We start from the raw sequence: 13865 nt of genomic DNA on the forward strand, positions 1-13865 counted from the left end.
ATCTGTTAAGCATAAAACATGAAAGTTATCAACAAGCCATGGCACTATCAGCCGCAAAGTATGCCTCAATAGTGAATTCTAATAATTTTGCACTAATTATCAATACAGGGCCCTACAATATTTTTCCATAAGCTGAATGAAGATCACAATAAACAGCAATTAGGTACAAAAAAATCAGTAACTGCTGTAGTTCCACAAGATGCATGATGATTACAGATTGCTGTAGAAGCTGCAAGACAAAGACTCACCTATAGTTTCTCCCTCTTCTTCCACTAACACTACGGTCATGGCGAGACCTGGATCTATGTTCCTGCCTTAATGCTGAAGGTGGCACCAAGTGTGGAGAGCAGTGAGGATTGGTGCGAGGGGGGTGAACATGAGGACGGCGAGAATGGGCATGAGTGTGTGAAGCAGGACGTGTATCAGGAGAAGAATCAGAAGATGAGGAAGCAGAGCGACGCTGGCGGGTGCGGCCCCGGCGAAGCGAGGAGAGATCTTCTACACTCTGCGAGGAACTGAGGCTGCTATTTGGGCTCCCTATACACAACAAGTAGGAAGGGACAGTGAGTATCTATGAGCTATCTAGTATGATTGCATACTACAACAAACACTACAATTTGACATTAAACACTACCCTTTGTTCAAAATTGACTGAATATTTCACTGAAGTGACTGAACTTAGCAGCACTTGAATCGATTCATTTGATCAGCTATAATATGTTATAGACGGGGTAGTGTGTACCTTTCGGCTGAGGGACTCTGGGGATGTGTCTTGGAGTACCATGAAGTGACACATGCCCTGTGTGCCCTAGATGTGCTGGGTGTACAGCTACAGCACGGTGCTTGGAGGCAACTGGTTGATGCAGGGGCGAGGCTGTGGGAAACACCACAGAAGCATGCAAATTAAAAAGCACTTTTTTTTTCAACAAAAAGCTGTTGACTAGAATTGCCAAAGGGAAAGAGATGCTAGGTCAGCAATAAATTTTAGCAACTGACTGGCTACTGTTGTCCTAATTGCAAGTACAGTGCCAAAAGCCATGATTCATAAACATGGCACCTATTTATGCCTTAAGCCTCTTAATAACATACCAAAAACGAATTAAAGCTATAAAAGCTTTACCTTCTCAAGCAAATACTTACCTAGTGGGGATCCATGTAGGACTTGTCTGAATCCAGGTGGTCCTGGATTTCCATTTTCACGAGACAATAAACTTGAGTTATCCGTATGCAGGAGAGAATCAACAGGGGAAGATGACTGTGAATATGCAAAACTTTGGTATCCAGATGATGCAATATTTGAAAGCTGAGAGATTGATGTCTGAGATCCCTGAATATTATTTTCACTGTCCATACAGATAGCATGTATTTGGTGTGAACGGGAATCCATGTAACTATAAAATTCAGAGCATTCATCTTGATATAAACCACGCCTCTCAATAGGAGTTGGAACTCCACTCACAGAATGGCTTCTTGAGGACATGGTTGTAGTTCTGTAATGTAAATGTCAAGAATAGGTAAAATATCCTAGGTCTATAAAACATACATGAATTTACAGAAAGTAAGTGAAAGAAGTGAAATATTATAAAACTACCAGTGTTAAGAAAAGCAATTCAAAGTAGCCATTTTACTAAGAAAGAGCAAGCCTTAATGTTGATAAAAAAGTGTGCAACATTCATAATGAGGGAAGAATTTTCTGTGGCCCACACCAATATACTAATAATAATTAATATTCCCTCCAGCTTTTACCTTTCCTCTGGAAGGGGTGAGGTTTGTTTCCTCTAAAGCTCAATCCTTTGTTCTTCATGCTACCTCACTGAAGCAGGAAATGGCAAATATATAAAAATGAAAAAGTTTAAATTTTACATTTACCTTGGATGTAAACGAGATTGATGAGGTATATGTAAATGACCATGGTGTGATTGTTGAACAATTTCTGGATGGTGCGGTCCAGGTGATCCACCCTGCCGTAAGGGTGACCCAGGTGGGGCCACTTCAGCCATATAATATGTGTTTCCATTGCTGAGTCGCACATCTGTCAAGGGTGCAGTGTTGTTGTTGTTTGCTTCCCTGCAAGTAACATTGTGAAAATAAATATAAAGTTTTATGATAATTTTAAGTTCATTAAAATTCAGCAGTGAAGAACTTTTACAGTAAATCCTAGTTTAAAAAATTCTTCACCATATTTATCCCAGTTTTGAGAAAAAGTAATCGAATTCACTGAAAGAATAAAATAAATATTTCCTTATTTCATGTTTGCAGTAGAGTTTCACTTACCAATATAATGCATGCTTTATACCAAGTACCGAACAGTGTCTTCAAGTGAAACGTAAAATATTTTCTATAGTAATTACATATTAAGAAAACATAAAGAACAGCTTACACTGAAGGGTACATATAGTTTTGTGGTTCTGTGTGATGGTCAAATGCTGTTATGAGAACATATTCATCATTGGTGGACAGGTCATTAGCTGCAGTCTTATCTCGATAAGAAAAGTTTGCCCCAGGGCTCCCAGTGGCCTGTTGGAAAAACAGTAGTTATGAATAATAAATCCTCTGAGAATGAGAATCTTAATATACTATTTCAAACAATTTCATAAATCTTATTTTTTTTCAGTCATATTGAAATTAATAATCATACTGAGCATACCAGCTGGTGTTGAGAATATACTGGTGTTACAGCACGTGGGAGTGACTGTGATCTCAGTGTGGTGGATGATGGAATACCCAAACTTGCACCCCCTCCTCCAACCAAGCCCATGCTCACTGGACTCTCCACTAAGCCATCCACACATTCTTCTCTTCTATAAGAAAATAAGTTAATTCTAGTATCAAATACTAGTACATGAAACTTTCAAGTTATTCAGAGCAGTGTTACCTATACAATTCAAGTTATTCAGAGCAGTGTTACCTATACAATGCCTCAAGAGCTGAAAAGAGACTTGAAAGAATACTTTGATGACGTTTCTAATGTAACTGTACAAATAATAATGCTTGATGAATAAGAAGGGGAATTTCGAAATCACTACTTCATTATTTCTATGCTATCTAAGCTTATTAAAGATAAAAAACAATGAAAAACCATTATAATGACTATGAGGCACATGTTATGATTTTCACAGTCTTAGCCTCACATTGATATTATACTTACGTGTAATTGTTATTGATGTGTGAGGGTGTGGTCAAGAGTGATGGGTTTGATACAAGAGGAGGGGTACACCCAAGAGTATGTGTTGACAGTGGCTGAGATACTATGGGTGTTTCATTATAGTCTCGGCCTAAAAGCGTGCTGACATCATCTACCAGAGCTAAAACCTTGCTTGCTTCACTCTCGCAACCCTGAAAAGAACAACATTGGTATAATTTTCACCTCTATATTTATGTGCTGAAAAAGGACTGATGATTGGGAATACCTGGTTTAAAAAGCGAGATATACATAAGTATACTTATGTAAGTAGGAGAGATGGCTAGAGAGCGTTATTGGATTACGTGTTAACTGACAGGCACGCAAAAGAGAGACTTTTGGATGTTAATGTGCTGAGAGGTGCAACTGGAGGGATGTCTGATCATTATCTTGTGGAGGCTAAGGTGAAGATTTGTATGGGATTTCAGAAAAAAAGAGTGAATGTTGGGGTGAAGAGGGTGGTGAGAGTAAGTGAGCTCGGGAAGGAGACTTGTGTGAGGAAGTACCAGGAGAGACTGAGTACAGAATGGAAAAAGGTGAGAACAATGGAAGTAAGGGGAGTGGGGGAGGAATGGGATGTATTTAGGGAATCAGTGATGGATTGCGCAAAAGATGCTTGTGGCATGAGAAGAGTGGGACGTGGGTTGATTAGAAAAGGTAGTGAGTGGTGGGATGAAGAAGTAAGAGTATTAGTGAAAGAGAAGAGAGAGGCATTTGGACGATTTTTGCAGGGAAAAAATGCAGTTGAGTGGGAGACGTATAAAAGAAAGAGACAGGAGGTCAAGAGAAAGGTGCAAGAGGTGAAAAAAAGGGCAAATGAGAGTTGGGGTGAGAGAGTATCATTAAATTTTAGGGAGAATAAAAGGAAGTTCTGGAAGGAGGTAAATAAAGTGCATAAGACAAGGGAGCAAATGGGAACTTCAGTGAAGGGCGCAAATGGGGAGGTGATAACAAGTAGTGGTGATGTGAGGAGATGGAGTGAGTATTTTGAAGGTTTGTTGAATGTGTTTGGTGAGAGAGTGGCAGATATAGGGTGTTTTGGCTCGAGGTGGTGTGCAAAGTGAGAGGGTTAGGGAAAATGATTTGGTAAACAGAGAAGAGGTAGTAAAAGCTTTGCGGAAGATGAAAGCCGGCAAGGCAGCAGGTTTGGATGGTATTGCAGTGGAATTTATTAAAAAAGGGGGTGACTGTATTGTTGACTGGTTGGTAAGGTTATTTAATGTATGTATGACTCACGGTGAGGTGCCTGAGGATTGGCCGAATGCGTGCATAGTGCCATTGTACAAAGGCAAAGGGGATAAGAGTGAGTGCTCAAATTACAGAGGTATAAGTTTGTTGAGTATTCCTGGTAAATTATATGGGAGGGTATTGATTGAGAGGGTGAAAGGCATGTACAGAGCATCAGATTGGGGAAGAGCAGTGTGGTTTCAGAAGTGGTAGAGGATGTGTGGATCAGGTGTTTGCTTTGAAGAATGTATGTGAGAAATACTTAGAAAAGCAAATGGATTTGTATGTAGCATTTATGGATCTGGAGAAGGCATATGATAGAGTTGATAGAGATGCTCTGTGGAAGGTATTAAGAATATATGGTGTGGGAGGCAAGTTGTTAGAAGCAGTGAAAAGTTTTTATCGAGGATGTAAGGCATGTGTACGTGTAGGAAGAGAGGAAAGTGATTGGTTCTCAGTGAATGTAGGTTTGCGGCAGGGGTGTGTGATGTCTCCATGGTTGTTTAATTTGTTTATGGATGGGGTTGTTAGGGAGGTGAATGCAAGAGTTTTGGAAAGAGGGGCAAGTATGAAGTCTGTTGGGGATGAGAGAGCTTGGGAAGTGAGTCAGTTCTTGTTCGCTGATGATACAGCGCTGGTGGCTGATTCATGTGAGAAACTGCAGAAGCTGGTGACTGAGTTTGGTAAAGTGTGTGAAAGAAGAAAGTTAAGAGTAAATGTGAATAAGAGCAAGGTTATTAGGTACAGTAGGGTTGAGGGTCAAGTCAATTGGGAGGTGAGTTTGAATGGAGAAAAACTGGAGGAAGTGAAGTGTTTTAGATATCTGGGAGTGGATCTGGCAGCAGATGGAACCATGGAAGCGGAAGTGGATCATAGGGTGGGGGAGGGGGCGAAAATTCTGGGAGCCTTGAAGAATGTGTGGAAGTCGAGAACATTATCTCGGAAAGCAAAAATGAGTATGTTTGAAGGAATAGTGGTTCCAACAATGTTGTATGGTTGCGAGGCGTGGGCTATGGATAGAGTTGTGCGCAGGAGGATGGATGTGCTGGAAATGAGATGTTTGAGGACAATGTGTGGTGTGAGGTGGTTTGATCGAGTAAGTAACGTAAGGGTAAGAGAGATGTGTGGAAATAAAAAGAGCGTGGTTGAGAGAGCAGAAGAGGGTGTTTTGAAATGGTTCGGGCACATGGAGAGAATGAGTGAGGAAAGATTGACCAAGAGGATATATGTGTCGGAGGTGGAGGGAACGAGGAGAAGAGGGAGACCAAATTGGAGGTGGAAAGATGGAGTGAAAAAGATTTTGTGTGATCGGGGCCTGAACATGCAGGAGGGTGAAAGGAGGGCAAGGAATAGAGTGAATTGGAGCGATGTGATATACCGGGGTTGACGTGCTGTCAGTGGATTAAATCGGGGCATGTGAAGCGTCTGGGGTAAACCAGGAAAGCTGTGTAGGTATGTATATTTTGCGTGTGTGGACGTATGTATATACAGGTGTATGGGGGTGGGTTGGGCCATTTCTTTCGTCTGTTTCCTTGCGCTACCTCGCAAACGCGGGAGACAGCGACAAAAAAAAAAAAAAAAAAAAATTAATTTCTTTGCTGTAGGATTAGTGTTGATAATTTTGGTTAATTCTTTCTGGACTGTAAGAGATCTAGTGAACTGGAACTGGAATCTTCAACTCAAAAAGTCTACCAAAGTGCTTGTACACTCAAGTCAGTACATATCTTTCACCAGGACTTCAAAAGATTTTGAATACAAATGGATGAAGGTGAGCCCGACACTGCAAAGTTGGTTCACTTTCCCTCTTTTATAGGTATTACTTTGGTTCATGTCATCATAATTTTGAATATAAATGGATGAAGGTGAACCCTACACTGCAAAGTTGGTTCACTTCCCTCTTCTATAGGTATTACTTTGGTTTTTGCTCCCGGAAGTTGGGTGCTTGTGTGCCCCCACCACTAGCTAGACTACACAATACTCAGCAAGCTGCTTCTTTCCCTACACAATGAAGCTTTGGAACTCTAACTTTTCATGTCTATCCCAATAACTATGACCTGGCACATTTCAAAAGACAGGACTTTCAAGTCCTCAAAAATTTGCAAATACTTTCCCTTGTCTTTTCTTTTTCCACTTCATAATTTGCTCTTTTGTCCATGACTGAAGCCTTGAACATTATATTTTTTTTTTTCACACTACTCGCCATTTCCCACATTAGCGAGGTAGCATTAAGAACAGAGGCCTGGGCCTTTGAGGGAATATCCTCACCTGGCCCCCTTCTCTGTTCCTTCTTTTGGGGAAAAAAAAAAAAAAAAGAGAGAGGAGGATTTCCAGCCCCCCCGCTCCCTTCCCTTTTAGTTGCCTTCTACGACACGCAGGGAATATATATTGATACAGTGGTTAGATTGATGAGAGCTGCTGTTGACGTTTGTGTGGGTGAATTGTGCATTTCCTTTTTTCCATAGCCAGAGGTTGAACCATTATGTGACATTCTTTTTTTTCGTTCATTTCGGGCTAGAGGTTTCAGTTTTCTAGGTTGTTTCTTGCATTTCTCATATGTATATATATGTATGTGTGTGTGTGTGTGTGTGTGTGTGTATGTATGTGTATGTGTGTGTATGTGTATATGTATATATATATATGTATATTATCCCTGGGGATAGGGGTGAAAGAATACTTCCCACGTATTCCTCGCGTGTCGTAGAAAGCGACTAGAGGGGACGGGAGCAGGGGGCCAGAAATCCTCCCCTCCTTGTATTAACTTTCTAAAATGGGAAACAGAAGAAGGAGTCACGCGGGGAGTGCTCATCCTCCTCGAAGGCTCAGAGTGGGGTGCCTAAATGTGTGTGGATGTAACCAAGATGTGAAAAAAGGAGAGATAGGTAGTATGTTTGAGGAAAGGAACCTGGATGTTTTGGCTCTGAGTGAAACGAAGCTCAAGGGTAAAGGGGAAGAGTGGTTTGGGAATGTCTGGGGAGTAAAGTCAGGGGTTAGTGAGAGGACAAGAGCAAGGGAAGGAGTAGCAATACTCCTGAAACAGGAGTTGTGGGAGTATGTGATAGAGTGTAAGAAAGTAAATTCTCGATTAATATGGGTAAAACTGAAAGTTGATGGAGAGAGGTGGGTGATTATTGGTGCATATGCACCTGGGCATGAGAAGAAAGATCAAGAGAGGCAAGTGTTTTGGGAGCAGCTGAATGAGTGTGTTAGTGGTTTTGATGCACGAGACCGGGTCATAGTGATGGGTGATTTGAATGCAAAGGTGAGTAATGTGGCAGTTGAGGGAATAATTGGTATACATGGGGTGTTCAGTGTTGTAAATGGAAATGGTGAAGAGCTTGTAGATTTATGTGCTGAAAAAGGACTGATGATTGGGAATACCTGGTTTAAAAAGCGAGATATACATAAGTATACTTATGTAAGTAGGAGAGATGGCCAGAGAGCGTTATTGGATTACGTGTTAATTGACAGGCGTGCGAAAGAGAGACTTTTGGATGTTAATGTGCTGAGAGGTGCAACTGGAGGGATGTCTGATCATTATCTTGTGGAGGCTAAGGTGAAGATTTGTATGGGTTTTCAGAAAAGAAGAGTGAATGTTGGGGTGAAGAGGGTGGTGAGAGTAAGTGAGCTTGAGAAGGAGACCTGTGTGAGGAAGTACCAGGAGAGACTGAGTACAGAATGGAAAAAGGTGAGAACAATGGAAGTAAGGGGAGTGGGTGAGGAATGGGATGTATTTAGGGAATCAGTGATGGATTGCACAAAAGATGCATGTGGCATGAGAAGAGTGGGAGGTGGGTTGATTAGAAAGGGTAGTGAGTGGTGGGATGAAGAAGTAAGAGTATTAGTGAAAGAGAAGAGAGAGGCATTTGGACGATTTTTGCAGGGAAAAAATGCAATTGAGTGGGAGATGTATAAAAGAAAGAGACAGGAGGTCAAGAGAAAGGTGCAAGAGGTGAAAAAATTTAGGGCAAATGAGAGTTGGGGTGAGAGAGTATCATTAAATTTTAGGGAGAATAAAAAGATGTTCTGGAAGGAGGTAAATAAAGTGCGTAAGACAAGGGAGCAAATGGGAACTTCGGTGAAGGGTGCAAGTGGGGAGGTGATAACAAGTAGTGGTGATGTGAGGAGATGGAGTGAGTATTTTGAAGGTTTGTTGAATGTGTTTGATGATAGAGTGGCAGATATAGGGTGTTTTGGTCGAGGTGGTGTGCAAAATGAGAGGGTTAGGGAAAATGATTTGGTAAACAGAGAAGAGGTAGTGAAAGCTTTGCGGAAGATGAAAGCCGGCAAGGCAGCAGGTTTGGATGGTATTGCAGTGGAATTTATTAAAAAAGGGGTTGACTGTATTGTTGACTGGTTGGTAAGGTTATTTAATGTATGTATGACTCATGGTGAGGTGCCTGAGGATTGGCGGAATGCGTGCATAGTGCCATTGTACAAAGGCAAAGGGGATAAGAGTGAGTGCTCAAATTACAGAGGTATAAGTTTGTTGAGTATTCCTGGTAAATTATATGGGAGAGTATTGATTGAGAGGGTGAAGGCATGTACAGAGCATCAGATTGGGGAAGAACAGTGTGGTTTCAGAAGTGGTAGAGGATGTGTGGATCAGGTGTTTGCTTTGAAGAATGTATGTGAGAAATACTTAGAAAAGCAAATGGATTTGTATGTAGCATTTATGGATCTGGAGAAGGCATATGATAGAGTTGATAGAGATGCTCTGTGGAAGGTATTAAGAATATATGGTGTGGGAGGAAAGTTGTTAGAAGCAGTGAAAAGTTTTTATCGAGGATGTAAGGCATGTGTACGTGTAGGAAGAGAGGAAAGTGATTGGTTCTCAGTGAATGTAGGTTTGCGGCAGGGGTGTGTGATGTCTCCATGGTTGTTTAATTTGTTTATGGATGGGGTTGTTAGGGAGGTAAATGCAAGAGTTTTGGAAAGAGGGGCAAGTATGAAGTCTGTTGGGGATGAGAGAGCTTGGGAAGTGAGTCAGTTGTTGTTCGCTGATGATACAGCGCTGGTGGCTGATTCATGTGAGAAACTGCAGAAGCTGGTGACTGAGTTTGGAAAAGTGTGTGGAAGAAGAAAGTTAAGAGTAAATGTGAATAAGAGCAAGGTTATTAGGTACAGTAGGGTTGAGGGTCAAGTCAATTGGGAGGTGAGTTTGAATGGAGAAAAACTGGAGGAAGTGAAGTGTTTTAGATATCTGGGAGTGGATCTGGCAGCGGATGGAACCATGGAAGCGGAAGTGGATCATAGGGTGGGGGAGGGGGCGAAAATCCTGGGGGCCTTGAAGAATGTGTGGAAGTCGAGAACATTATCTCGGAAAGCAAAAATGGGTATGTTTGAAGGAATAGTGGTTCCAACAATGTTGTATGGTTGCGAGGCGTGGGCTATGGATAGAGTTGTGCGCAGGAGGATGGATGTGCTGGAAATGAGATGTTTGAGGACAATGTGTGGTGTGAGGTGGTTTGATCGAGTGAGTAACGTAAGGGTAAGAGAGATGTGTGGAAATAAAAAGAGCGTGGTTGAGAGAGCAGAAGAGGGTGTTTTGAAGTGGTTTGGGCACATGGAGAGGATGAGTGAGGAAAGATTGACCAAGAGGATATATGTGTCAGAGGTGGAGGGAACAAGGAGAAGAGGGAGACCAAATTGGAGGTGGAAAGATGGAGTGAAAAAGATTTTGTGTGATCGGGGCCTGAACATGCAGGAGGGTGAAAGGAGGGCAAGGAATAGAGTGAATTGGAGCGATGTGGTATACCGGGGTTGACGTGCTGTCAGTGGATTGAAGCAGGGCATGTGAAGCGTCTGGGGTAAACCATGGAAAGCTGTGTAGGTATGTATATTTGCGTGTGTGGACGTATGTATATACATGTGTATGGGGGGGGGCAATTCTTTCGTCTGTTTCCTTGCGCTACCTCGCAAACGTGGGAGACAGCGACAAAGTATAATAAAAAAATAAAAATATAATATATATATATATATATATATATATATATAATTTTTTTTTTTTGCTTTGTCGCTGTCTCCCGCGTTTGCGAGGTAGCGCAAGGAAACAGACAAAAGAAATGGCCCAACCCACCCCCATACACATGTATATACATACGTCCACACACGCAAATATACATACCTACACAGCTTTCCATGGTTTACCCCAGACGCTTCACATGCCTTGATTCAATCCACTGACAGCACGTCAACCCCAGTATACCACATTGCTCCAATTCACTCTATTCCTTGCCCTCCTTTCACCCTCCTGCATGTTCAGGCCCCGATCACACAAAATCTTTTTCACTCCATCTTTCCACCTCCAATTTGGTCTCCCTCTTCTCCTCGTTCCCTCCACCTCCGACACATATATCCTCTTGGTCAATCTTTCCTCACTCATTCTCTCCATGTGCCCAAACCATTTCAAAACACCCTCTTCTGCTCTCTCAACCACACTCTTTTTATTTCACACATCTCTCTTACCCTTACGTTACTTACTCGATCAAACCACCTCACACCACACATTGTCCTCAAACATCTCATTTCCAGCACATCCATCCTCCTGGCACAACTCTATCCATAGCCCACGCCTCGCAACCATACACATTGTTGGAACCACTATTCCTTCAAACATACCCATTTTTGCTTTCCGAGATAATGTTCTCGACTTCCAAACATTCTTCAAGGCTCCCAGAATTTCGCCCCCTCCCCACCCTATGATCCACTTCCGCTTAAATGGTTCCGGAGAAGGGGGCCAGGTGAGGAATTCCCTGAAGGCCCAGTCCTCTGTTTTTAACCTACCTCGCTAACCGCGGGAAATGGCGAAAGGTATGAAAGAAAGAAAATTATGTTCCATACTATTCGCCATTTCCCGCGTTAGCACAGTAGCATTAAGAACAGAGGACTGGGCCTTTGAGGGAATATCCTCACATGGCCCCCTTCTCTGTTCCTTCTTTTGGAAAATTAAAAAAAACGAGAGGGGAGGATTTCCAGCCCCACGCTCCCTTCCCTTTTAGTCCCCCCTTCTATGACACCAGGGAATACGTGGGAAGTAATTTTTCTCCCCCATCCCCAGGATATTATATATATTTTTTTAATATAAATGGATAAAGGTACCCTACACTGCAAAGTTGGTTCATTTCCTTCTTTTAAGGTATTACTTGTTCATGGTCATCATAGGAAGAAAGAATACTCCCCGCATTTCCTCACGTGTCGTAGAAGCAACTAAAGAGGACGGCGGGGGGCTAGAAGCCCTCCCTCCTTGTATTTTTAAATTTCTAAATGGGGAAACAGAAGAAAACCACATGGGGAGAGCTCATTTTCCCCTTGAAGCTCAGACGGGGTGTCTAAATGTGTGTGGATGTAACCAAGATGAAAAAAAGGAGAGATAGGTAGATATTAAAGGAAAGGAACCGGGAAAGGGTTTTGGGCCCTCCAATTGAAACGAAGCTCCGGGAAAAGGGGAAGGTGTTTTGGGAATGTCTTGGGAGTAAATTTGGGGTTAGGGGAAAAGGACAAGGCGGGGGGAAGTAGAGCACACCCCTGAAAAGGAGGGGGGGAGTATGGAAAAAGTGTAAGAAAGTAAACTCTAGTTTTGATAGGGGGTAAAACCTGAAAGTTGATGAGAGAGATGGGTGATTTTTGGGGTGTATGCCCTGAGGCATGAGAAGAAAGATTGAGAGGCAAGTGTTTTGGGAGCAGCTGAGTGGGGCCCAGTAGTTTTGTTTCACGAGAGGGGTTTAGTGAGGGGTGATTTGAATGAAAAGGTGATAATGGGGCAGTTTGAGGGAAATAATTGGGTACATGGGGTGTTCAGTGTTGAAAAGGGAAAATGGTGAAGAGTTTGTAGATTTATGTGCTGAAAAGGACTGGTGTTTGGAATACCTGGTTTAAAAAGAGAGATATACATAAGAATCATTGTAAGTAGAGAGAGGGCAGAGACCATATTGGATACGTTTTAATTGAAGGCGCTTTAAAGAGAGACTTTTGGAATTTAAAATGCTAAAAGGGCAACTGGGAGGGATGTTCTGATTATCATCCGTGAGGCAAAGTGAAGATTGTAGAAGTTTTCAGAAAAAAGAGAGAGTGGGGGGGAAGAGAGGGGTGACAGTAAGTGAGCTTGGAAGGAGACTTTTTTGTAGGAGTATCGAAGAGACGAGTACAAAATAAAAAAAAGGTGAGAACAATGGTAGTAAGGGGATGGGGGAGGAATGGGATGAATTTAAGAAAGCAGTGATGGCTTGTGCAAAAGGTGCTTTTGCATTAGAAGTATGGAGGTGGGCAGATTAAAAAAGGGGAGTGAGTGGTTATGAAGAAGTAAGAAATTTTTAGTGAAGAGAAGAGAGAGACATTTGGACGAGTTTTTTCAGAAAACAGCAAATGACTGCAGATAAAAAAGAAAGAGCAGGGGGTCAAGAGAAAAGTCAAGAGGAAAAAGAGGGCAAATGAAATTAGGGAAAAAGTATCATTGAATTTAAGGGAGAAAAAAAGGGTGTTTTGGAAGAGGTAAATAAAGTGCGTAAGACAAGGGAACAAAAGGAAAAATCAGTAAGGGGGATAATGGGGAGGTGTTAACAAGTAGTGGGGGGGGAAATGAAAGAAGAGGAGTGAGTACTCTGAAGGTTTGTTCAATGTGTTTGATGATAGAGTGGCAGATATAGGATGTTTTTTGGCGAGGTGGTGGCAAAATGAGGGGTTTGGGGAAAGATTTGGTAAACGGAAGAGGTAGTAAAAGCTTTGCGGAAGATGAAAGCCGGGAAGGCACGGGTTTGGGGTGGTTTGCAGTGGAATTTATCAAAAAAGGGGGGGACTGTATTGTTGACTGGTTGGTAAGATTATTTAATTTTTAGGTTTCTGATGGGTTGGCATGTACAGGCCTCAGACTGGGAGGGGCAGTGTGTTTCATAAGTGGGGGAGAGAGTGGGGGATCAGTGTTTGCTTTGAAGAATGTATGTGAAAAATACTTAAAAAGCAATGGTTTTTATTAGCATTTATGGGTCTGGAGAAGGCATTGATAGAGTTTATAGAGATGCCTGTGGGAAAGGGATTAAAATAAATTGGTTGTGGGAGGAAGTTGTTTGAAAAGTGAAAAGTTTTTATCAGGGTGTAAGGATGTGTACGTGTAGGGAAAAGAGGAAAGTGATTGGTTCTCATGAATGTAGGTTGCGGCAAGGGGTTGTGATGTCCTCCAATGGTTGTTTAATAGTTTAATGGATGTTGGTTGTTGTTAGGGAGGTAAATGCAAGAGTTTTGAAAGAGGGGCAAGTATGAATCGTTGGGGATGGATAGAGCTTTGGAAGTGAGTCAGTTGTTGTAACGCTGAATGAAACAGCGCTGGTGGCTGATTCATGTGCGCAACTGCAGAACTGGTGCTGAGTTTGGAAAAGTGTAGGTGGAAGAAGAAAGATAAAAGAGTAAAGTGGAATAGAGAGCAAGGATATTAGGTACAGTAGGGTTGAGGTACAGTCAATTGGGA

General features: G+C 42.1%; 1 protein-coding gene across 4 annotated transcripts in view; it reads right to left on the minus strand.

Annotated features, from left to right (window-relative positions):
- Positions 1-13865, minus strand: part of LOC139765257 (uncharacterized) — a 951164-nt gene that overhangs the window by 6304 nt on the left and 930995 nt on the right. For 2 of the 4 annotated variants that reach the window (XM_071692594.1, XM_071692593.1), the window contains exons 16-22: positions 3149-3336; positions 2648-2801; positions 2381-2517; positions 1870-2067; positions 1141-1490; positions 743-874; positions 249-537 (exon numbers count right to left, since the gene is read on the minus strand). In XM_071692594.1, the coding sequence (XP_071548695.1) occupies positions 249-537; positions 743-874; positions 1141-1490; positions 1870-2067; positions 2381-2517; positions 2648-2801; positions 3149-3336 (1448 nt within the window). The remainder of the gene's footprint in view (positions 1-248; positions 538-742; positions 875-1140; positions 1491-1869; positions 2068-2380; positions 2518-2647; positions 2802-3148; positions 3337-13865) is intronic. The other 2 variants (XR_011716625.1, XM_071692595.1) reach the window with 1 other exon arrangement.

This window comes from Panulirus ornatus, chromosome 53 (assembly GCF_036320965.1).
Source record: "Panulirus ornatus isolate Po-2019 chromosome 53, ASM3632096v1, whole genome shotgun sequence".
NCBI classification, from domain to species: Eukaryota; Metazoa; Arthropoda; class Malacostraca; order Decapoda; family Palinuridae; genus Panulirus; species Panulirus ornatus.